The sequence below is a fragment of the Astyanax mexicanus genome, chromosome 8 (assembly GCF_023375975.1).
Source record: "Astyanax mexicanus isolate ESR-SI-001 chromosome 8, AstMex3_surface, whole genome shotgun sequence".
NCBI classification, from domain to species: Eukaryota; Metazoa; Chordata; class Actinopteri; order Characiformes; family Acestrorhamphidae; genus Astyanax; species Astyanax mexicanus.
In genome coordinates this window covers 59,242,641-59,268,212 of record NC_064415.1, presented here as the reverse complement: position 1 = coordinate 59,268,212, position 25,572 = coordinate 59,242,641, and the positions used below count along the sequence as shown (strand labels likewise).

At 46.3% G+C, this 25,572-nt stretch overlaps 2 protein-coding genes across 2 annotated transcripts in view; one reads left to right on the top strand and one right to left on the bottom strand.

The window, feature by feature from the left end:
* The first annotated feature begins 1,040 nt into the window (after nt 1–1,040).
* Nucleotides 1,041–3,519, top strand: LOC125804036 (uncharacterized). The gene is made up of 2 exons (XM_049483145.1): nt 1,041–1,089; nt 1,889–3,519. The coding sequence occupies exons 1-2, from the start codon at nt 1,041–1,043 to the stop codon at nt 3,517–3,519; spliced, it is 1,680 nt and encodes a 559-aa protein (XP_049339102.1).
* Nucleotides 3,520–6,510: 2,991 nt separating this feature from the next.
* ptch2 (patched 2) overlaps nt 6,511–25,572 on the bottom strand; it is a 30,155-nt gene continuing 11,093 nt past the window's right edge. Inside the window, exons 4-22 of the mRNA XM_007235356.4 lie at nt 25,433–25,502; nt 25,257–25,348; nt 22,808–23,003; nt 22,594–22,715; nt 21,993–22,140; nt 21,095–21,226; nt 20,657–20,812; nt 20,459–20,551; nt 20,171–20,296; nt 19,032–19,150; nt 17,999–18,750; nt 16,169–16,311; nt 15,838–16,018; nt 15,465–15,745; nt 14,381–14,518; nt 14,145–14,287; nt 9,726–10,116; nt 9,076–9,559; nt 6,511–8,663 (exon numbers count right to left, since the gene is read on the bottom strand). Of these exons, the coding sequence (XP_007235418.3) occupies nt 8,629–8,663; nt 9,076–9,559; nt 9,726–10,116; nt 14,145–14,287; nt 14,381–14,518; nt 15,465–15,745; nt 15,838–16,018; nt 16,169–16,311; nt 17,999–18,750; nt 19,032–19,150; nt 20,171–20,296; nt 20,459–20,551; nt 20,657–20,812; nt 21,095–21,226; nt 21,993–22,140; nt 22,594–22,715; nt 22,808–23,003; nt 25,257–25,348; nt 25,433–25,502 (3,802 nt within the window). The 3' untranslated portion in view covers nt 6,511–8,628. The remainder of the gene's footprint in view (nt 8,664–9,075; nt 9,560–9,725; nt 10,117–14,144; nt 14,288–14,380; nt 14,519–15,464; nt 15,746–15,837; nt 16,019–16,168; nt 16,312–17,998; nt 18,751–19,031; nt 19,151–20,170; nt 20,297–20,458; nt 20,552–20,656; nt 20,813–21,094; nt 21,227–21,992; nt 22,141–22,593; nt 22,716–22,807; nt 23,004–25,256; nt 25,349–25,432; nt 25,503–25,572) is intronic.

Here is a 25,572-nt window from a genome sequence, read left to right as displayed (position 1 = left end):
CATTGCATCATCAAATATTATGAGCTCACTAATGTTTACTCTTGTGGTTAAATGTAATCAGATCTTCAGCAGTGCTCCAAAATCTGCTAGAAAGTCTTCTCTGGACAGTAGAGACTGTTATTCAACAAGAGCAGGACGAAGTGAAATAAACTCTTATTTTAAAAGTGAGCTGAAGGAAGGTAATGAAGTTAGAAGCTGGGTGAACTTTACTCTAGCAGGGTTGGGGGGGGGGGCTGAGATGATGAGGGGAGTTGCTGTTGGTTTTGGGTTTCTACTGCATTAAAGACTTATTGTTTGTAAATGTCATAGAAATATATATATATATATATATTTTTTTTTTTTTTTATTTTTTTTTTTAGTAAGGTTATCTGGATGTGGATGTGATGTGCTAACATTTACATAAGTCACAAAATGTCAGTTTGGCTGCTGTTCTTTATTTCCAGAAGTGCAAAGATTTTGATTAGAAAAAAGTAGTGATCTTTAACACAGCAAAATGAGGTTGTGCTTCAGCATTAACCTGAAACTTTAACATGATTTTTCCCACACAAACTCAAATTTGGAGCCAGCTTTCTCCTGTAATTCCCGAGTTCTTTTGATACAGATTGGAATATCAGTGTTAGGTAGCGTGTGTTTAAGTTACTATAAGTCGTATAGGGTTGTGGGGTAGTTTATGTTGAAGTTACTATAGGCAGTGTGGGGTAGTATAGTGAGTTTAGGGAGATATAGAATAGTGGGGAAATATTTTAAATAAGTGTAACAGCAGTTTATCAGTGTGTAAACTCTTAACTCTGGATGGTGAATGATTGGATCGGTTTACAGGATAAATTGTATGTTTTGTATTGATTGTGCTGCTGATACGATATCAGAAATACTCCGGCAGAGTTTCTGCACATCACTCCTCTTCTCTGACCTTTAACACACACACACACACACGTACTGCTATACACAAGTTCACACCGTGTTTACACTCCGCCTGCCAGCACAAGCTGACACATGACAAATCAAAGCCCCCGAGCCTCACTCTGAACAATTTCCCCCAAATGACAAAAATAAACAGTGGGCAGAACCTGGGTGGCCCAACGTCACTGTGTGAGGCCCACCGACCCGGAGCTTCCTCTGAGAGAACACACACTCACACACACACACTCCTGCTCGCTGGGTGGTATTCCCCAAACACACTGACACACACTTCTCCAGCCCAGGCTGGAATACCGCACTGTTCCTCTGTTACTGCTCAGAGTTTATATTTCCCTCAGTTCAGTCCTGATCCGACCTTCAGGACTCAGAACCCACTTTTATACTGCTTTTATTTATTATATTAAATACTGTACTATATACCCTACTATACTATACTGAACACCCATACAGCATAACATTATAACCACCTTAGTTTCTACACTCATTATCCAGTTGTTCAGTTATCCTCTTCTGATCTTATATTTCACTCTATATTTAATATAATAATTCCAGACTGTAGTTGTGTTTGTGTTTCTCTATATATTTTATTATTTTCCTCCCACCACAGAGCAGCTATTGTTATTATTATTATTATTATTGTTATTGTTTGGCTGGTGGGTGGTTATTCTCAGCACTGCAGTGATTAACAGTGATTAGCATGGTGTTGGTGTATGAGGTGTTAGTGTGGGTTGAGCTGGTACGGTGAGTGTGTGACCTCTGTGATCAGTTTAAATTTAGCTTTAGCAGGTTTAGCTTTAGGGAAGTTCTCTGAGATTTTTGTCGTTGTTGGGTCAGGTGGTCTGTTGGCTCTGTGTGCTGCTGGATTCCGGCGTCTGCAGAAACCGTTTCTCAGAGAGGAGGAATTACTGGCAGCAGCCGCTCGGCTCCCGTCACCTTCAGACTAAATAAACACCCTGAGCCACCCAGTGAGTTCATCTCAACCACCCTGTTTTCTTTTCCTCCTCGCTGTCTCCTCTCCACGCCTCCCTGACCACCGCCTCCCTGACCACCGCCTCCCTGACCACCGCCTCCCTGACCATCACCTCCCTCACCACCGCCTCCCTGACCATCGCCTCCCTGACCATCGCCTCCCTGACCACCGCCTCCCTGACCACCGCCTCCCGGACCACCGCCTCCCTGACCATCACTTCCCTCACCACCGCCTCCCTGACCAAAGCCTCCCTCACCACCGCTTTCCTGACCATCGCCTCCCTGACCACCGCCTCCCTGACCATCACTTCCCTCACCACCGCCTCCCTGACCAAAGCCTCCCTCACCACCGCCTCCCTGACCATCGCCTCCCTGACCACCGCCTCCCTGACCATCACTTCCCTCACCACCGCCTCCCTGACCAAAGCCTCCCTCACCACCGCTTTCCTGACCATCGCCTCCCTGACCACCGCCTCCCTGACCATCACTTCCCTCACCACCGCCTCCCTGACCAAAGCCTCCCTCACCACCGCCTCCCTGACCATCGCCTCCCTGACCACCGCCTCCCTGACCATCACTTCCCTCACCACCGCCTCCCTGACCAAAGCCTCCCTCACCACCGCCTCCCGGACCAAAGCCTCCCTCACCACCGCCTCCCTGACCACCGCCTCCCTGACCATCGCCTCCCTCACCACCGCCTCCCGGACCATCGCCTCCCTGACCACCGCCTCCCTGACCACCGCCTCCCGGACCACCGCCTCCCTGACCATCACTTCCCTCACCACCGCCTCCCTGACCAAAGCCTCCCTCACCACCGCTTTCCTGACCATCGCCTCCCTGACCACCGCCTCCCTGACCATCACTTCCCTCACCACCGCCTCCCTGACCAAAGCCTCCCTCACCACCGCCTCCCTGACCATCGCCTCCCTGACCATCACTTCCCTCACCACCGCCTCCCTGACCAAAGCCTCCCTCACCACCGCCTCCCGGACCAAAGCCTCCCTCACCACCGCCTCCCTGACCACCGCCTCCCTGACCACCGCCTCCCTGACCATCGCCTCCCTCACCACCGCCTCCCGGACCATCGCCTCCCTGACCAACGCCTCCCTCATCACCGCCTCCCTGACCAATGCCTCCCTCACCACCGCCTCCCTGACCAATGCCTCCCTGACCAACGCCTCCCTGACCACCGCCTCCCTCACCACCGCCTCCCTGACCATCGCCTCCCTGACCATCACTTCCCTCACCACCGCCTCCCTGACCATCGCCTCCCTGACCATCGCCTCCCTGACCATCGCCTCCCTGACCATAGCCTCCCTGACCACCGCCTCCCTCACCACCGCCTCCCTCACCACCGCCTCCCTGACCATCGCCTCCCTGACCATCGCCTCCCTGACCATCGCCTCCCTGACCATCGCCTCCCTGACCACCGCCTCCCTGACCATCGCCTCCCTGACCACCGCCTCCCTGACCACCGCCTCCCTGACCACCGCCTCCCTCACCACCGCCTCCCTCACCACCGCCTCCCTCACCACCGCCTCCCTGACCACACATCTGGACCTGATGGTGTCCTGCTGCTACCCTTACTGTCGGTACCCTTACTCCCAGTACTCTTACTGCCGGCACAGTTAAAGGCAAATGGAATGCAGTTCTATTTTTTCGGAGGGCTGATAAAAATGGACGCTCACTACAGTCATCCAACCCCATTCCCTGTTCCTATTTCCACACCCCAGGTTGTCAAGTATGGAACACAATAGCAGGTAAAGACAGTGTGCTGCAGCCTTGGCCTCCTTCTAAAGAACTCTAGTAAATATTAGGAATGCGGTTGATAGATGGAGATGCTTAGAACCCAGAAGGATGCAGAACTGCTAATGTTATTATTGTGATGATAGGAGGGGGGGTGATGCTCTTGGTTCTGGAGTGAGCTATTGTGCTTTTTTGGTTTGGACCCAAATTGAAAAGTCTTTGTTGGATGTTTCTGTAATATTACTGTAATTTTGAACTGTGAAAATATGAAGGCTGAGACGTTCGGCTGTAAAGGGGTAAGAATACGTGATCATCAGAAAGGAGAAATAGATAGTAAAATATTCTTTATTATATAAGTTAAATTATATCTGCACTGTAAATATAGTTTGCACTGTAAAGTAAACGATTAATAAATATGACCAGCAGGTTATAATTTATTAATAATATTAAATATTTATATACTGTAACAGAGCTGTACAGTTGAACAGCACCACCTGCTGGGTAAATTGACCCATTGCTGGTTTTATTAATAAACCCTCCCTGAAGAACAGGCTCTTTTAATTTATTTGTTTGTTTAAGTAAAAACAGCAGACTTTAAGCAGTTCAATCATAAAAAAAAATGCATTATAACACAGTAATTAATAAAAACACTGATAATTTATAGAACTTTTACTGGTGAAATTGTATCACAATTTGTTTATTCCCTGTAATTTTAGGAATGCAATAATTACCAAAAATTACAATAAACCGTATTAGACCTGCCTTAATTATTTTATGAATTATACTGTTGAATTGTGATATAATATTCAGGCATGACGTAAATTATTTTGGCTGATCTCAGTGATACCCAATACTCAGTATTACATATATATTTTTATCAGCAACTTAAAATGATTAACTATTGCTTATTTATAGACATTTATCTTGATTGTTGATTTAATGTCAGAATTTCAATACTAATGTTAAATAAATGTTATTTTAAAGGTTATTTGTTTATTCTCAACATCGAAAGATCTAAGGAATCCAATTCTTTACTATGTGGAAAATATATTGGTTAATTTATCATGAAATCTCTACACAGTAAGACTGCAGTTTGGTGTAAAATAATAGTAGTTACGTTTTATTACGACAAAACAGAAGAAACTTTGCCAAGTTCTGCCTGGTAAATTTGAATAGTGGCACTGCCCACCTACTGCCACGTCTCGGCTCCACCCTCGAGGCCTGTTCACCCACCCGTCTCCTCAAAGCTCCCGCCGACCCAAAACACCAGAACCTCAGAACCAGAGCGGCTGAGGAACCTCCTCCACCTTCCTCAAACATCCAGAACCAACCACATAAATCAGCTCTGCTGCCTGTAGTGATGCCCTCATTACATTTTATTACCCTCTCTGCATTTATTACAGTATAGAGAGATAGAAAAAGAGAGAGAGAGATTTTATTTTACTGATTTACATTTAATTACTGTATACGATCATATACAGTTTATCCCATATCGAAGGATCTATAGAGCACCACGTCACATTCAGTCCACTGGTAGAATCAGGTTCCTGAGAACGTTAACCCTTTACAGCATTCAGCTCACATACAGCCACGCAGCAGCAGAGAAAGAGTTAACTCACTCTTCAACACTGAGACCAGGCAGCTGAACACTAGTGTATATATTTTGAGTGCAGGGGGTGACTACACACTGATGGTGAGCGGGGAGGGGAGGGGCTGGGGAGAGGGGGGTGGGGTGGGTTCAGGCTGTTTTAGTCTGAACTGAGAAAAACATGGAAGAGGCCAGAATGAATCAATTAAAAGGGCATTACTCCACTTCCTGTTTATTTAAAACATGTTTATACACTGCGAGAGACCCGATCCTTATTGTTTTACAACACACATACACACACACACACACACACAATACACACACTAATACACTCACTATACACACACTCATACACTCACACTATACACACATCAAAACTGTCTGTATGTTTATTTATCTACATTTTCCACATTCACTCATTACCCACCTAGAGAAAAACATGACCTACTGTACTCTCTCTCTCTCTCTCTCTTTCTCTCTCTCAGACTCTGGCTGCTGATGGAGAAACAGCACGACCTATTGTACTCTCTCAGACTCCGGCTGCCACATCACCATCACCCACCACTCATCCCGTCACTACCCTGTCACTCAACCCATCACCCTGCACCAGGCTTTAGATTCTCTTCTGATTCACTTTCTAATGACTAATTTATTAATTTATAATTCCTGGTCCTGGTAGCTGTGGTTCAGGTCCTGGTAGCTGTGGTTCAGGTCCTGGTAGCTGTGGTTCAGGTCCTGGTAGCTGTGGTTCAGGTCCTGGTTGCTGTGGTTCAGCTGGTATCTGCGAGTGTTTGAGGCTATTTAAGGCATCTTTCAGTGAGTGCCAGCTGCCCTTCTCTATTACACTACTACACACACACACACACACACACACACAGCTTTCTGCTTTTCTCACTTCCTGTCTTTTCTAATCTCAGATGTAATCTGGTCTGATAAACCTGGAGGGGGGGGAGAGAAAATAAAAAGTAGGAAAAACAAATCAAAAAGAAAATAAAAGAAAGAAAGAAAGAAAGAAACAGAACAGTCTATAAAAGAATTAAATATAAACTCATCCCCTAAACTTTAGCTGCACTGAGACAGAATTATCCCACAGGAATTAAACACCTTTCCTTCTCACACACACACACACACACACACACATACACACACACACACACACACACACATACACACACATACACACACACACACACACACACATACTCCTCAGTCATTTGTGTTTTTTGGTTTAATATGAAGAGAATTCCCAAACAGATTTCAGTCACAATAAAAACAGACAGACGCTCCGGTTGATTTTTGACCGTTTATTTTGTTAGTTGAATTCCTATTATGGGTGAAGGAAAATGATGGTCACGCAGCGACGTGAGCGCGTGTTCTTTTTTTCTTGCACATCGTTTTTCTTGAGTCACAGTGTTTTAGACAATGACAAAAAACACAAGAAAAATTCTTCAAATTTTTACACAAAGAAGGAAAGGCAAGGAAATCTACACAAGGTGGACGGCCGTGCCACACACCCCTCCTTCATTTTCCACACTGATATTCACTCATCCCCCCCCCACCAAAAAAAAAACAACTCAGCAACAAATAGATATAATTATATATATATTTGCATTTATAATATATTTACTCTTTAAAAATATAACTTCAGTCTAGCGACTAACATCTGTACAAACTACAAAAATAAAATTTTATATAAATAATACATATGGCATGACATACATCTGAAATAGGACTACAACCCTATGCAGGACCCCCCCCCCCCCAACACTGTAATCTCTGCTGTATTAAACTGTGTTGAGGCACTGCTGGACTGTGTTGTTGGTGTTTTGTGTGGATTGTGTGTAGATTCAGTAGCTTTGTGTCGTTTTGTTTCCGTCACAAAATAAAGAGAAAGAAACGTGAAGCTGCCACTTAAATCTGGTACGATTCCCTGGGTTTAACCCGGCAGTGTTTAGACCAGTACTGAACCCCTGAAACCTCGTCTGAGAGATAAACGCAGAGAATGGAAAGAAATACTGGCTTTAAAAGAAAGTACACTGGCCTGACTCGAGCAACCTCCAGGGGCGCCCTCTATACCACCGCCGTACGGCGCTCTGTTTTTAATAGCTCTGTGTGTGTTATCATCCTAAACACCATCGATACACAACCTCAACAATATTACCTCCCTTTACTCTTAAATAATTCATTTCCCTTTCTGAGACACATTTCGGGTAAAGAGCTTATTTGCCAATTACTGACAAACCGAGCACCAAAAAAAACGTGAAACTATATATTTATATAATAACCATAAAGAAAAAATCTGCATCTCAACGCTTCAAGTATTAATTAAAATATGCACACTGCAAATGACTCGGACAACAACAATAGCCTTATTTGACCCCACAGTTTCACACACTGCATGTTCTACTGGATTACAAAATAAAAGCTGGAGAAACGGACCAAGGAAATGTGTTCTTTCTGAAGAAAATCAACAGTGTAGCGTGGCAAGGCACAACGGTCCACCTTAAATACATTAAAGTATAAAAAGGACTTTTTAAAAGTATTTTAAAAGAAAAATACACTTTGCAGTGTAAAAGAAAATAAAATCTTGTTAAATCTGAAGATTATATTACAGTTCAACTGGAAATAAAGACACTGACAATAAACTGGATGTAGCTGTAGTGTGAAACTGTAGTACTGTAGAGCGTGGTACTGTAGAGCATGGTACTGTAGAGCGTAGTACTGTAGAGCGTGGTACTGTAGAGCATGGTACTGTAGAGCGTGGTACTGTAGAGCGTAGTACTGTAGAGCGTAGTACTGTAGAGCGTGGTACTGTAGAGCGTAGTACTGTAGAGCGTAGTACTGTAGAGCGTGGTACTGTAGAGCGTGGTACTGTAGAGCGTAGTACTGTAGAGCGTGGTACTGTAGAGCGTGGTACTGTAGAGCGTAGTACTGTAGAGCGTAGTACTGTAGAGCGTGGTACTCTAAGGCTGCTGCTTGACGTTGAGGAGGGGGTACTGCATATTTCCAAGGTAAATCATTTCAAATCTGATGTGTAGCAGCAGAAAAAAAAGAACACTGACCTTTCATTTTTAATAACCTAATACCATTTCACATCTGATATTTTTTACATATAGAACATTTCTTAATCTATACAAAGGAGGAATAAAAGCCTCCGATTCCTCGTATACCTCTGACTTTACATAAGAGAAAACAAGTTATACAGTACTCTTTTAAATAATTTTCCCTCTTTTTAGTATTAAAATATATATTTATAAATGTATATATAATCTTAAAACAACATTTTTAATATCTTTTAAAATAAATCCTCTCATCTGTGAGGTCTATGTACAGTTCGGAGACACAGGGTCGGCTGTGAATGTCTCAAAACATCCAGAGACAGATTCCAGACGAGGGTATGAGGGAGTCTAGCAATCTTTGGCGGCTTGAATCCGTGAACCACCTGCAACACCGAGAGGAAAAGAACACTGTCAGAACACTGGAAACACTGGAAACCCAGGCCTGCCGTTTTCCTAGTACACCTCACAGGTACGAAAATGCAGAATGTTGCTCGATCGAAAGCACCGTTCTGAATATAAGACTAGTCGTGATTACCTTCAGTCCAACTCTAAAACTGCATAATATCCTGAATATGGATTTAAACTGGGGCTACCATTTACATTGTTAGATTTTTTTAGAGTTTTAATCTATTTGGGTATTTTTTAATCCAAATGATTTTATATGTCACATAACTGATTCACCAATTTACCAATTTAACACATTTAAAATTGCACTGCAATTATTATACCAACCCTGTGTCACAAAACTGGATTCAGGGGTCAACAAACGCTCTAAAAAAGAAAAAGTGAGCTTACCTAGACCCTGGTTAGCTTGATGCTGGTTCTTTTCTAGCGATTCCAAATCATGAATTTCCAAAGAGTCTCTGTGGGACGACTGAGCAGCGTAAGTTCGGGAAGTCCTCTTAATGTCCTTGAAAGAGTCCGACTCGCTGTCCTCAAAGCCCTCGTGCATGTAACCCTGATAGGACCCCGGCAGACTGGGGTGAACCGCCACCGTCACCGAGGCGGTGGCCGTGACCATAGTGACCGTGTTGGCGGCATGGCCCGGCGCTGTAGTCCTGTTCTGCTGTGGCCCTCTACTGGGGCCACAGTGAGTAGTCCTCCCAGGACAGTGGGTCCTATCGCTGGGTAAATACTGAGTCCTTGACCCTTGGTACTCTTGCTTGCCGTCCCACCGCGTGATCTGTGAACTAATGGAGTTCACTGCGTTCTGCATCGACTCGCCGGCTTGATCCATCTGACAACCTGCGGCCGACCTTTCGCTGAACGGTTTCACTACCTGGAAAGTTCAGGAAAAAACGATTATGATTAAATGGTTAAAGGAATTACTAGTGGATAAACTGTGGAATTCCTTTTTGTGCCAAAAAACTGGTTATGGTTGATGAACACAGCAAAATAATCAAACTATTAATAAAACGCATCTACTGAACACGTGAGATACTTACTGTAAGTTTAGGAAATGTAGGGTTCTTGCTGGCCTCCAGCAGGATGTGGGAGGTGGGGGGTTGGGGGGGTGGAGTTATGTATGCGCTCCTGTCGTAGTGCTTGTGGTCTTCTTCCCCAATCCCAGATGAGGTGGTTGTCTCAGAGTAGTACTCAGAATCCGAGACCTCAGTAAAGGCCTGGCGTCGTCCTCTGGGGACGTGTCCTGCGTAGTATCCGTGGTGGTTCATTGTTGGAGGCGTGAGCTCGGGTGAGGAGCTGGACAGGCAGTTGCCGTCGCTGCCATTGCTGCCCTCTGCTGGAGGACCCATGATAGACAGGAGAACCGGCAGCAGCACCAAGCCGTTCAGGATTCCCAACAAGGTCAGGATGGCCAGAACTGCAAAAAAGTACCTTTAAAAAAACACAAGTGGTACAAGTTACCTCCTCAAGTGTTCCAGATCACTCTGCAATGTTCATTCACTACATGTGGTGGACAGGAAACTACCAAAAACACGAAACGTCAAACAGAAATAATCGGTCCACAGGCCAGTAGAAATCATTTCTCCTAATGGAAACTGAATGACCCCAGAGAGATCAGGTCAAACAGAATCTTGGTCTTCTACACTCTTCTTCTCATCCACATTCACTCCATTTTCTCTTGCTGCATCTTTTCTCTTGGCAACCTGACAGAGCAGAGGAGAAATTCCTAGACTCCATCTTCGACACGAGCGCTCTCGCTCCCTCTGGGAGCCATCATCTATCACCACTGCCCTGCCACTTCCTGAACAAATGTGTTTACATTAGCCAGCAGATTCTACGTGTCAGAAACATGCTTTCTCTCTCTCTCTCTCTCTCTCTCTCTCTCTCTCTCTTCTGTACCTCTTTCTTTCTTTCTGTTCTCCCCGCTCGCGGCCCCAAGCCCATCACTGCTGCTAATGTAATTTTCCCCTCAACAACTTAATATCCCATCTCATTCAGATCCCATTTCATCCTGGCCAGACCACGCCACCTCTGTGTTTACACTGGGCAGGCCAACCTCCACTCTCTCTCTTTCTATCCCTCCCTCCTTCATAACTAATCATACCACACCAGCACCATTCTGTCAAAGGGCATTTCTCTCAGAAACCCCGAGCCAAAGCCTGGACAGACTTCCTGTACAGAATTAAGCCAAACTAACCTAATAGTCAAAAACAGCCGAATCCCAAAAACAGCCAATGAGTTCATGAATCCAGTCGACACCACAACCTTCATGGGCTGAGAAGACCAGCACTGAATTCTCTTGTTTCTGGGACTTGGCTGTGCTGTGCCACTAAAACATGTTCCTTTTCCACTGGAGAGTGGAAATGCCACCCACGTCCGTCTGAACCAAAAACATGGTTGGGGCTGAGCTGTCTCGAATGATTGGACAGTAAACTACACAATATATAGAATATATGATACAAAAAACCTGGGAATCTCATACTTCTCAACTGATTCAAAACAAGGATCACACTAAACAAACAGGGATAAAACATCCAGCTTAGAAGCTAATGCTAAGTTGAGCAAATTTTGATCTTCTTTTAGTCATGTTTATTTTTTGTGCAAACTATAAACTTCAACTCCCCCAAATCTGCAGACACAGAGCCAGGCTGATGTATCGTGGCTATACCGGCTGTGCTGTGTGTAGCCCCAGCTATCGTGCTAAAGAGACGGCGGCCATAATGGGCTGCAGACCTATGAGGGTGTCTGTGCCTCTGTGTCTCTGGGCTTCGGCTCACGGCACTGAGGGAGGGCTCGCCCGTCGCCACAAGAAAGAGCACATGGGAAAATTAGAGAGCGCTCCAGTTAAACTCTCTCACACACACTCCCGCGCACACACACTTGTGCACACACTCGTGCACACACACAAACAAAAGACAATTCAGCTCTTCTAAGCTGCGATTCAGCCTTCTGGAGGTAAGAAAAAGAGGAACAGAATCTGGAAAAACAACAAGGATTCTGCGAGTTTGGAATGCTGCCGTTTGGGTTTTAAAACACTCCTGCTCTTCTCCACCTTTCTTAGGTCACACCTTCAAGGACTTGAAAAACAAGTAAAAGAAATAGTTAACCTATGGCACATCTGCTCTGAGCATTGAAAGCTTATGGTGGAAACTGCTGTCCGTTGACCTGTCTTCTCCAACGAGGTCCGGTGTTTGCTTTGGCTGGCCGAGGGGCCGTTCAGCAAATGAATCAAAAAACCCTGTTAGAAAGATTACACGTCTGATGGCCATCGCCCTACCAAATATCCATTTTCTATCTATTTTTGGACACGTTCTCCAAAACACTGTTATTTTTCAGCATATCCTCGTACCTTCCATTGAACAGAATTGTAATTACCCATTTAAGTCTTGGGCTACAGTAGAGGAAGGGCAAGGTTTAACATAACCTCTAAAAACAGGAAACAGTGGCTTGTCTTAGGAGACTTGTCGAGAGTCCATCTACCACATTCAGCGAGATCAGATGTGAGTTAAATCGGGTGGATTTTATGCTGCAGTTAAAGCAAGGAGTTACAGGGGCTGAGAATCCAAACTCCATTGAGTAGCAAAACTCTCTCAGTCTTTCCACCCCTTCCTCCTCTTGTTCACTCTCTCCCTCCTTCCCCTGTTCATGTCTGCCTCATTAACAAAGCTGAAGCAGACTGCTCAAGTGTGAACCGATTTCATTCGCTGCTCAGCCCATGCAAACGCTATCTCACACAGGTCTATGCAAACAAGCTGGATGAATCCGCCAAAGAATGAGGCAATCGATATTTTCATAATGTTTGTAATGTTCCATGAAAACATGTGGGCTATTTAAAAGTTTTAAATAAAAAAAAACAGCCAACAACTGGGGTCCACCTTTAGTTAGTTACAGGCATTCCAACACTGGCTATCCTGTATACACGAAAAGACTGGAAAAATGTACTTGTTTATTTTACCAAGTCAACATTCCAAAAGTGGACCATGATTTATTTAAGGGTTAAAAAGAAAGAGAGAGAGAGAAAGTAAGTGGAAAAATGTGAGAGAGAGAGAGAGAGAGAGAGAGAGAGAAACCATCCATGGGCCCCACTTGGGTTAGACCTCCAGAGTAGACCTAGTGTTAGGAATTCTGTTGTTTATATAAACTGTAATCTTTTCCATTCCGAGTCAGGGGTTGGAAGGGGTGGCTCCTTCTGAGAGGGGCCGCTGAGCTTGTTCTGGTGTTTATTCAGTGTCCCACCGCCAGGAGATGTTTACAGCATCGTATTTATGCTACTCCCCGGCTAGAGGGCCTGCTCACTCTCTCTCTCTCTCTCTCTCTCTCTTTTCTCCCACTCGCTCGCTCTATCTTCATCTAAACAGGACCTCCCAGTGTGAATGCCCCAGTGCTGGCACACTGCACCCACCAAATGGTTTGCTCCAATCCCCCTCCCCTCGCCTTTCTCTCTGCTTTACCACCATCCTAAAAGCAATCTACCCCCCCCCCCTCCAACTCGCAAACACCCAAACCACGTCCATCCTCTTCTCCACCTCCTCTTTATTCAGCTTTGTCTTTATCTTTGGAGGGAAAAAAGCAAAAACAAAATCCTTTCACCATCTGACTTGATTCAAAGTCTTGGAGAATGTCTGAATAGTCGAAGTGCCAAGAAGCCACCCTGGGCGTACTGCGATTTCTTTCCCTTTGACATGTTTCTTCTTCTTTTCCTGCTTTCGCTGCCTTCTCTAACTAAGCCGTTTTTATGTTGTGGGTCTGTTTGAGGCGGCTCTCAAGGTTGCGGTTGGGATCCAGCAGAGCCCAGATTCAGCTGAAAACACTGCTATTTGCTGTTTTTTCCCCTTTTTCCAAAGACAGACATTTAAGTGAGGCGAGGAGGGAAAGCAGGCCAAATGCAATGCTCTGAGGGCTCTGGTTCGAGGCGTGCCTGACCGGCTGAACCCTCGGGACGGAGAGACAGAAGCCTTCTCATGCGTGGGCCTCGTTTAGGAACAGAGGCCTTTAAACGGGTGATCGGACACTGAACACACACAACAAAAGGGTTGATAATATGGTGTGTGAGTGTGTGTCACCACCCGACGGGTATTTATGTGTTTATGAGCAGCTGTTCCACACCCTGGTACACATGTTTTCTCTATTTGTTGTTGTGCTGAGGAAGCAGCAGCAGAGGTTCAGGGTGGTTTGGAGCTTTTGGTTGGAGTGACAGGGCCAGGTGAGGAGTGTGAGGCTGGACACAAACATTCCCACCTGCACCATTTCTCACCCTGATGCTATAAAAACATGCTAAACCCCTCACCTTCCCCAAAAGGCAAAAGGCGGCCTGAACAAACTGCCACAATTTTTATTTACAACTCTGGAAGCTTCGTATTTGATGATACTGTGAAAAATGCTGCAAAAACTGCCCTACCAAAGTGCCCTATTTGACTTAAGGCTGCAATGATTTGTTGACAATTCGTTGATTAACTCACCTCATAATGAAGTCAAACTCGGACCCGGCAAGCATGAGCACCCCAAGAAAAGTGGAAATAGCGCCGTCCATCACCGGAGCAAACATGTGCTCCAGAGCCGCAACGGAACGCGTGTTCCTGTCCCCAATGGCGGTCAAGAAACCCTTTAGAAAGACAGACCGCAACAAATTAGGACAAATACAAAATTATAACTAGCAATAAAATTTTCAGTTTGTTGAAAATGTTCCTGCTCTTACCAGTGCAACGTGTACTGTGAACTCCACTCCAATTCCAACAGAGGCAATAAGGATAACCACAGGGATGGCACTCAGCTTGATACCAATAAGTCCCATGATGCCAAACAACTCTACTGTCATCATCGCCAAGATAAAAACCTGCGGGGAGAAATAAAGATTTTAGACTGTGTAGCATTTAGCACATTAATAATTCCTTATTCTCCTAATATAAAAAATTACTGCTACCCGCCCTATACTGCCTCCAGATTTCACTGTCACTCTGTTACAGCAACATCTCCTAGCTTTTTGATTAGTGGAAGACAAGATATTCAGGAACATCCCTGGCCTTCGGGAAGCTTTGATGTTGGTAGGGGTCCAAATTTAGTCACGCTCAAACTGGAGCTGGTAAAAGCCGTTTTACTGCAGCTGCGTATAACAGTGAAACCGAAGAGGACTCGGTCAGGATGTTCAACCAGACAGTGTGACTGTGGGTTTACTCTTAGAACATGAGCATAAGGAGCTCTGTGGCTACATACATACATATACACATAAGATCTAATCTCTGACCTTCTATACCAATATATACACCCATTTAGATCAACACCACTAACTGATTACAGCTATCAGAGCCCGTCAGTGATCACTGGTTGACTGGTGTCTTTACCAGACTGTGTGTTTCACTGTTTCCCAGCCATTAAACAGTCCTTCCCCCCAACTCCCACCCAACAGACTTATACTGTCCCCCAACCCAGAGCTGATGGATGAGTTTAGCAGTCCATGGTCACGACTGGGCAGATCGGTCCTGTCCCCAAATTTCTGGACAAAGGCAGTTTGAGGTAAAAAGCTTCAGGAGAACTTTGCTGCTGCTTTGCAGTTCTCTCTAAAAACCTTTGCAGCCCTCATTAGAATGACAAAAGAGTGTGTGTGTGTGTGTGTGTGTGGGTGTGAAAGAGTGTGTGTGAGAGAGAGAGAGAGTGTGTGTGTGTGTGTGTGTGTGAGTGTGAAACACCCTCTCGACAACCCACAAAGGCCTTCCCCAGTGAAGGACTGAGCAGGGGTTGATTGAGCGATGCTGAGGGGATCAGGTAAAGAGAGAGATTCTTACTATGATGCCTGCAGTCCACGGATTGAGCAGCAGGACGGCGCACACCAAGAAGGTGCAGGCGAGCACCACGCTGATGGACAGCAGGAACCAGTGGCGCAGGCCGATGTACTGTTCCCAGAAGAGAAACGGGTAGCCGTTAGGGTAGTTCTGGATGCCCTTGCGCATGAACTCCTCGCAAACGGAGCGAACGCTCTCAATGGCCTCGATGAAGTCAGACGCTTGGCGGAGACCGTTTAGGTAGAAGGGGAACTGGGCAAATTCCAAAGGCTCAGCGGCAGGAACTGGAGGTGAAAGAGAATATACCATAATAAACTTGCCCCCTCTATTCAAACATCACTGATTTGAAAGGCGATTTGATCTTGACGGTACTCACTTCGCAGATTCTCGCCTGTGGTGTCGTACTTGTCGTGAATCCACTCGTGAGGGTGGGGGTAGAAGTTAGCCTGAGAGGCGGCGTAACCCAGCGGGTCGTTACTGACCCACACGGTCAGATAGATGTAGAAGACCTCGGGAGGGATCATGCCATCATCGTCCACCAGGCGCCGGGACGTCAGCTGAGAAATAAGAGATTTGTTGAAATAAATAAATTAGTATTCACATTTAGAAATATGGACTAACTGCAATCAATGATACTATTGTTATTGTATGATAAGGCCTAGCTGAACGATTAATCGTGGTGATCATGCCTTGCGATATAAACATACCTGGCTGTAGTTGAAGAGCTCTTTCTTGGAGCCGGTCTGAATGAGCAGTTTGTAGGCTAGAGCTCCGTCCTCGGTGCCGTTGCGGAAGCTGTCAGGGGTGATCCTGCCTGATTCCCAGTCAGCATCAAAAGATACCTGAAGTCCTGTTGGAGAGAGAACTTGTGGGTTAAAACTCAAACTTCTACTTCTCATACTTTAGTCAAAGCAGAGTCTACAGTAAAACCAAAAATGCAGGGTGCGGTGTAGAATACGGTGTGGGGTATGCGGTTGAATGCAGGGAAAACTGGCCTTTAGCCTAAAAAAAATAGTGCAAAAAACTGTTGGACTCATCAGTGGCCTAACCCAGCAGCAAGACACAACCGTAAAGAAGGAACTTTCCTTATGGAATGATTTTTTAAACACTTGGTAAGAGTTAATGCCAATCCACACACACAAACAGACACATAAAATGGAAGGCCTGCCCACCACCCCCCACCTCCCTGAAGCTGGAGGCTCCATCTTTGTGCATGCTGCTGAATAAGTGCGTGTGGGCTGAATAAACTAACCAGCAAGAGCCTGTCGTGCTCTCCAAATTACAAAGTCTGGCAACAGCTGAAAAACAGTTTCCACAACCATTCTGTAATTACAGAGATCTCCCTCACAAGAAAAGGAAATAGCATGGGGGGGCAGGGAGTGGAGAGAAAACGACTCTTTCAACTGCCTCCAGTTTCCACTGCCTTTCAAAATAAATCGCGTCTCTTTTCACTCTGCTATTTTTATGTCTTTATTTAACCGACACTGGGTTTTTCTTTCAGCTGAACTCTTCCTGCAGGCGGAGGCCAGGTGGAGTAGGTCATCAGCAGGGAGATAACCCCCGACTCTCGCCGGTCTCCCTCCCTCAGGCCGGAGAGGGCGAGCCGGGACGTGAAAGACGGGTCTGACCTCGTACTGAACCCCTTTCCTCACCTGGGGTCGAGCGACGCTTCACTTTCACACGCGATGGACACAACCCACGCTCTCGCTCGCCCAGACTGATACTGGATACTGTCACTGATGGAGGTGATAGGTGTTTTCCCTCTGGATTAAATACGAGTGGCTCCCAATCCACATCTCAGTGTTTTCCCTGATCTAACTGTTCTTACACATCCTCCTCCACTCGATCAGGACGGCTGGTGATTAATTGGCCGATTAGTTGGATGAAGCTCTGTGACAGAGCAGGAGAAATATGCAGGCCCAGTGCGCAGGGCCGGAGTCAGGATGTGTACCGGCGCTGGGAGCCACTGTACTAGACTGTGTGTTTTATATTACGGCGTAATTCATGGTAACGTCTTGCCAAGTGAAGCAGCAAAAGGTCCCAGAGGGGAGATTTTGCTTCATTTTCGCTGCACTTTCAGTTCATTCATCTCATTTTCTCAAAGAGGAAGTTTCATCCATGCCCAAAAGATAAACTATCATTCAACATCCATTCAGAAGATAAACTACCACTCAAGAGTTTCAACAGCACTGTTACTGCATTACTACAACAAACAGGAATTATAACCATTTGTAGAAGGTTATCTTCAGAAAGCTAAATCGTCTACACATCTACTGTACTTCTGCTCAACCGGTACACATCCGGTACCATCACAGAGAAATCCACTGAGAAACATTTTGTCATTTTGACCTACCGACGTTTATTTTCAGCCCTCATTCCTTCCATTCTCTTCCCTCAATTTACAATTAATTTCCATCCAAGGCTCAGATTTTCATTTGTCTGAGAGCTTCTGCACTGCCTGATCTAATTCATTGTTCTAAAGCTCAGCCGCACTCCTCTAAGGGTAACCGATATAAGTAATCAGATCCGGTTCTTACCTCGCAGCCAGTCCTGGAAGTAGTGGAGCCACATGCGCGGCAGCTTCTGATCGCTGTCCCTCACCACGTACTTGACGGAGTTGAAGGCATTGTGGAGCTGCAGCAGTTCCCGCTGGGAGCGCGCATAGTCGAAGCCGTCCATAGTGACCAAGTACATGTTGTAGAAGGAGAAGTATTTAAACTGCGCTGAGATAAAATCGTACTCCTTTGTGTCTCGGGGCACTATGTCCGTTAGGTAGAGCCCGTCGCGGACCATGGTGGTGCCGTAGAGGCTGAGGCCAAGCAGAGCCACGAACGCCACCACTACTGCCGTCTTAGTCTCAGGCTTCAGCAGCAGGGGGGCGTACCTGTTCCGGGCGAAGCGAGCCAGGTCCCAGTGAAGGAAGGGCAGGGGGGCGCACTCTCGGACCGAGCGGGACTCCTCGGCCTGTGACAACAGGTCCCGGGTGGAGCTGGAGGGGGTGAAGAGGCGCGAGCCATACGGGTCGGTGGAGGAGGTGGATGAGGGGGGCGGGGGTCCAGGGCTGGTGGAGATCTGTGAGGTCGGGGGCAGGATGGTGACGATGTGCTGGCCGGCAGCGTCGCACTGCGTGAAGGCCTGCACCGTGGTGGTGATGTGCGTGCTGGTGGTGATGGTGGTGGAGACGGGGAAGGTGGGCGTGGCCGGGGCGTGGGAGCGAGGCGGTGGGTGGTTGTCATTAGAGTCGGAGAACTCCTGAGGCTGGATCTGGATCACTCGAGAGGAGCAGGGGCTGGAGGGACACGCAGGGCATTGACATTTACTGAGATTTATTTAAAAAAACAAACTATCTAAATATTCAGAATTATGATTTTTTGCTCCTACAGTCTTTTGTTATTTTTTTATCAATGCCACAAAATATTTTTTAAATGAAAATATATAATTTAAACAAAATCTTTATCGTAATTCACAGGACAGGTGTAGTTTTAAATACTGCAGTGTATCTGAGAGTCTGAACCGTGTGTTAATATTAACTCGGCCTTTCTGAGACAGTGGACGGCGTGTCATGGTTACCTGTAAAAGCAGCACAGAATGTCCAGCCTTTTGTCCTCACGCCTGTGCAAGTCCAGACTGAGGATGGCAGGGAAGATGAGCAGAACCATTGCAAAATTAAACACCACCACGACAGCAGCCTGCAGAGAGAGAGAGAGAGAGAGATTAAGAGATATGTCTGGAGGTTTGTTTTCAGTGAGTGGCACACCCGACTCCACAGCTGCCGCCTGAACTTGATAAAAACTCTGCTCATTCAGACCCCCTCGCTGTTTTAGTGCCTCACTCTGAATCCCAGAAAGCCAAGAAATGCCCCCTAAATCACCCAGCTCTCAAATACCCCCCCCATCCCCCCTCTCCCTCCGCGGCTCCCCGAAAACAGTCAACAGGCCGGCGGGACGGGGGACGAGGGAACGGGGACTCCCACAGCAACGGCGAGCCAGAGCAGGCCCCGGTCCCACAGCTCTAAACCCTGCAGCCCGGGGCAGATATTATACTGCAGACCACCCAGCACTCGCCCGGAGAGATCAGAGAAACCCGGGCTGACAGCTCACTGATATACACACTATTCACTCATCCTATTACTCTCTCTCTCTCTCTCTCTCTCTCTCTCTCTCGCACCCTGAGAACCAGCGGGCCGGCCGCAGCTTTAGGTGGACTGAAGGGGGAGCGGCTGTAAAAAGAGATGCAGGGAAAACGAAAAAGAACAAAAGCGCTGTCGCGTTTATTATGGCTACATTTCGTCAGTCTATTCAGAGAGCTGCCGTTGACGCCGGCGGAGTGAATGAGCGCCGCGGCGTGCCGAGCTTTACTCACTCTCATAAAAATTACCCTCTCAACAAACACTCCAGCTGCAACTCACAGCACTGGTGTTATTTTATTATTATTAATCGAATAATCCCACAACACACACAAATTAAACTATAACTACTATAACTGCCTCTGTCTCAGAACCTCAACATCTTAACGCTCTACACCTGAAAACTGTGAGAACACTTAACCTCGCCCAGCGAGCATCTTATTGGATCCTACCTCATTTACTCCTCCCACTAAGCGGCCCTGCAGCCCCAAACACAGTTAGCTAACTGTGCTAACACAAAACCCTCCATCCCTCTGCTCTAAACTCTCTGAACAGTCGTACACATGTCCTGCTGGTTCTTTACCTGCAGAGAGAACGCCCTCAGGGCGGGAATGGGCACCAGTGCCGCCATGAAAAAAGCAATCATGTTGTTAATGGAGGTGAGAGCCACGCTGGTGCCGGTTCTCCTCAAACAGTCACCAGTCCTCTCCTACACACACACACACAGACACACACACAGACACAGACACAGACACACACACAGGAGAAAGAAACAGCAGAAGATGAGCAGACAGTCAGAATCAGGAGGAGTAAACATGCTGGAGGTATCGGTGATGCCGTAAACTGAGGAGAGCAGATTAGAGCTTCATGCCTTGAAGGGGATGTTGGATCCGGCCTGGGTGAAGGAATGAGCCAGAAGAAACATGTCGTCCACCCCGATCCCCAACGCCAGGAACGGCAGCACCTGTGGAGGATTACACCAGAGTCACCCACAGTCACCAGGACCTGCATCAGGCACGTGTGAGATACTGCTATCACACACTGTGTGTGTGTGTGTGTGTGTGTGTACCTGTGTGGTGGCAGCATTGAAAGAAAGCCCGAGAAGAGAACACAGTCCCAAACCGGCAGCAACGGAGAGCGCCACCAGCAGGACCCCGGCCAGACCAACCGCACCCTGACTCTTAGCACAGTCCCAGCGCAGCATCGTAACACAGGCGTACGCCAGCTAAACACACACAGCCATACATTGATGTAACAAGTTATAACAGTTATAGAGAGTTATAACAGCTTCTTATATTCTTATCCTGATCTGAATTTGATGAAAATGTTTTTAGATTTTCAGTCTTGTTTTTTTCAGTCTCCTTTTTGTATTTTTTTGTTTATCAAATCTGTTAATAATTAATGTTTTTCTCATCTACAACTCTAAACTTCTATATTTAATAATATAAATAATTAATATATGTAACACATATCACTTATAGTTAAACGTATAATTGCTTATATTTACCATGAGCAGGTAACCGCCGGCCACCCTGATGACGCTGACGTCAGAGAAAGACTTCATGATGTCGTTGAGGGTGGTGGTGGAGAAGGCGTAGACGTTGGAGGAGGAGTTCTGAGGAATGCTGCTGTGGACCACCTACCGAGAAAATCAGCAACTGCTCGGTCACATGATCAGCAGCCAGAAAAACACCAGGAACCAGCTGCTGTTATAACATGCGCTTTATCACATACCTACAGTTTATAACATACGCATTATAATAACGTCAAGTCTACATATTTATTTATTTCTGACCATTTAAAACACCAGACGGATCGCGTGAGTCCCGGGAAGCACGATGAGTGTGGAATAATGAGCACAGATGCCACGGGGTCGAGGGTCAGATGGATCATATGAGATCACATGACCCCTCGGGCTACTCTATCAGCACCATGAATGGCCGACAACCTGAAGGGGAACCGAATACCCGGCACTTTGTTTTTACAGTGCCCTGCCCCCACCTCCACCCCCCACCCCTACACCCCCCTCTCCCCAGGCCCCTCCCTCAGTCAGTGTCCAGGGTGTCAGTTATCGCAAAAACAGCTTGTTCCTATAAGCGGGGGTCTGACAGTTCCTCCGAGGACGACTCCGTCTACCAGGTGGCCAAGGATTGATGGAATTCGCGCAGAAGCTGCCAGGCCTGGATCTAAACCAAACAACCACCCACTGACCCGCTCAACTACCCACTGACCCGCTCAACCACCCACTGACCCGCTGTACTACCCACTGACCCGCTCAACCACCCACTGACCCACTGAACCACGCACAGACCCACTCAACCACCCACTGACCCGCTCAACTACCCACTGACCCGCTCAACCACCCACTGACCCGCTCAACTACCCACAGAGGGACAGGACATTACCTCCACGAACTTCCTCTGCCAGGACTCCAGGATGGCGGTGGCCTTGTCCTCGTTCCAGTTGATGTCGTGGATCTCGTAGTCGTCTTTAAAGTGTTCGTACAGCTGCTTCGGGCTCATGAGGAGAAACATGGTCTGCAGGGCCTCAGCGCTGTAAAGAGAAGAGAGTCAGAACTCCTATACTCAAACTTTAATATTTTATATAGAACTGAATCAGAGCCAATTAACTAAAAATTAACACAACATATCATGAAACTTAGTTCACTCAGTAAAAAACACAATCTGAACCAGACGTGTTCACTACTCTGATTTTACTGTCAAGTCAGAATCTGTGTGATAAAATCATTCATAAGACAGAACACAACTGGAAGTAGAGCGAGGAAGAGGTAGAGTGAGGCAGAGTGAGGCAGAGTGAGGTAGAGTGAGGCAGAGTGAGGCAGAGTGAGGTAGAGTGAGGCAGAGTGAGGTAGAGTGAGGTAGAGTGAGGCAGAGTGAGGTAGAGTGAGGTAGAGTGAGGTAGAGTGAGGCAGAGTGAGGCAGAGTGAGGTAGAGTGAGGCAGAGTGAGGTAGCGTGAGGCAGAGTGAGGCAGTGAAAGAAAGGTACCTTTGTAAAGATCCCTGTGAGTTTTTTGCTCGTTCTCCCAGGATCAGCTCTTCCTGCCAGTGCATGAACTTCTTAGAGAAGCCGCTGCAGCCGCCCTGCAGCTCCTCAGCGATTTCAGGACTCTAATAAAGACATGAATAAATGAGTTAAAGCTCAACATCTTCCCACACCATGACCCGCTGCTACTCTGTGTTATAAAGCACGGCCGGCTCACCTGCCGCAGGTCTTTGTTGGGGGCGCTGTGGGGGCAGTCTGGGTCGTTCGGGTCCAGACAGGGTCGGTTCATGTAGGCGTGGCCCACCTGAGCTTTATCCAGCATCTCCCTGAAGCCCTCCAGAGAGGTGAACTGGCTCAGCTGCTCCATCAGCTTCAGAGGGTCCAGATTCATCCACTGAATATCAGGCATCCCCCTGTAGAACACATATATAAATATAAATAAAAACCTGTACAGGAAGTTCTGTATTATAGAATTCTAATGAATCCTACAATATTAACAAAAAGGCCTTTAAGAATGTTCTGTTGTAATCTCACAAGTGCATTAATCAGATTTTTGTTGAATCAGGACTGAATCAGGTATAATAAATAATATTTTCTCTATTTTCTATTTTCAGTTTTTTAGTATCTGAGCTTCACCTGCTGCTGCGTGTCCTCCCGCCCCTCGCCCGCTGCCCGCTCTTCACACATAAAGCCGGGGTTTATTATCCTGTTACACGGCTGGGCGTAAAGTGCCGGCGGGCCGCGGGCATAGAGTCATAACAATTACCCTGCCTCACAAACGTCTTGATAAGACGCGAGAGCGAGCGCCTCTCTCGTCTCTCTCTGCGCCCGCTGGGGGCGACACTGGCCTAATCCCGGCCTCCCGCCCCGACCCGTCTACATCTGAACCGCCGCCTACTGAGACATTGCTGTATTTTATAAAAGCTGATTTCATTTAGAATAAAACACTTTCACATTTACACTGCAGATAATCAAACCTGATCATTAACACTGATCACACACCCCCGAAACGCTCAAAACTAATCACTGACTTATTAAAACAAGAGAAAATCTATAAATTATTGACTATAAATATTGATAATTTTACACTATATATGCCGTTGTGTTAACTCAGCAAATAAGAGTCCATTAATTAGTTTTGTTTATTTTGATAAATAAGGATTTGTTTATGTTCCAATGGTAAGATTTAAGCTATAATATTATCATTACTTTATTATAAAACTTTATATATGATGTATCACAGTCGTTTCGTGCTCAGTAATCTTTCTCTGAACGTGTTGATCTGAACACTGGGTGGGGGTGAGGGGGTGAAATCAGACGTAACTCCAGTAACTCATGAAGAGAAGCTGAATTAAAGCTGCTGGTCTTCATTCCCACCGCGCCGGCGCTCGGCCTCGCCGCACAGAGAGCCTCCTTTATCTCCTATTTCTTGCTTGAGTGAACCGGCCTGGGCCCTTTTGTTTTTCCATAGATTGCTGCTCTTTGTTCTGTCAAGTTTCTCTCTCTCTCTTTCACTCTCCTACTCTCTCGCTCTCCTACTCTCTCGCTCTCTCTGTTTTTTAAAAACCTTGAACTGAAGCTAAAGCTGTAAAGGACATTAGCTTCAGTGGCCACCCCAAGCTCTTTATGCTAATAGTGAAAGAGAGCAAGAAAGGATAAAATAAAACTCGAGTTTTAATAAGAAACGTAAAGAAAAACAAACAAAACTTCAAGTTCAACAGGAGCAACAGTTGTTCAGAAATTTCAATTTGTAAGAAATTCTATCATTTTAAAAAACAAGACTGGAGAGATATATTTAAATGTGCTTTATTCATTATAAATAAAAATGATTTCTCTCAGATGGGAGAAACATATGATATATATATATATATATGTTGTTTCTTTAGAGGGCTTATTTTAAGAACATTCAGAAATAGAATTTACCTTCCTGATGCTGACTATACAGAATACTTAGAATAGTTTGAATGGACAGAGCAACTCTCTCTTAATCTTTCTGTCTCTCTCCCTCTCTCTCTCTCTTTCTGTCTCTCTCTCACTCTCTCTCTCTCTCTCTTTCTGTCTCTCTCTCTCTCCCTCTCTCTCTCTCTTTCTGTCTCTCTCTCTCTCTCTCTCTTGAATAATGCCTGTTTTATTTGTTGGACAACTTACAGCTCAGAACTGATTCATTACCATGAGAATGCGCAGTGTTACCCGGCGCTGACAAAGCCGGCCCCCTCCGGGTCCCCTCACTGATGGACACTCGGTCGTAAACTCGGAGAATGCTGACCATTGTCTGATCTGAACCCCCCCCCCCGCCCGTCCCCTCGTCCCTTTTCCACCCACCCAGTAGCAGCCATGTCCTCCCTCTCCCCGTCCTCTCGGCCCGAGGCTCCCTTCGCCGGGTTCAGGATGGAGGGATGAGTTGGGGAGGAGGGCGAAGAGGGGGAGGTGAAGGAAGTGACTGAACCCCCACCCCCACCCCCAACACCCACAAATATACATTATTTAATCTTTAAGTCATATGTGTCATAATTATAGAAAAAACGAGGCGACTGGAGGTTTTTATTTCATTCCTGAACGTCCGGAGTGAACAGGGTGTGTGTAAAAGCAGCTTTAGTGTATTCCAGGTTTCACTGCAGCTGCAATATTTCCCGATTTACTGAGTAAAAAACTTTAACGCTGCTTACGGTAAATACGCAGATCCTCCCTGCAGTTTAGATCCCTCCCAGAAACAGTCCAGCGGAGTGACGATCATACAGGGGAAAAGCTTATCGATCATCTGAAAACAGAAACAGAGATTACTGTTAGACACACAATCACAAATATATACCCCAAAACCTCAGAGTGGAGAGTCGTCACCTACCCTTTCGATCATGACGTTCTCGATAATAGGGACTCCAGACTTGAAGCAGATTTTGTTGAGGTCCCAGGATCTGTGAGAAGAAACGCATTAAAACAGGCGCATTAGAAACGGCCGTGTCGAATCAGGACCTCAGCTCTTTA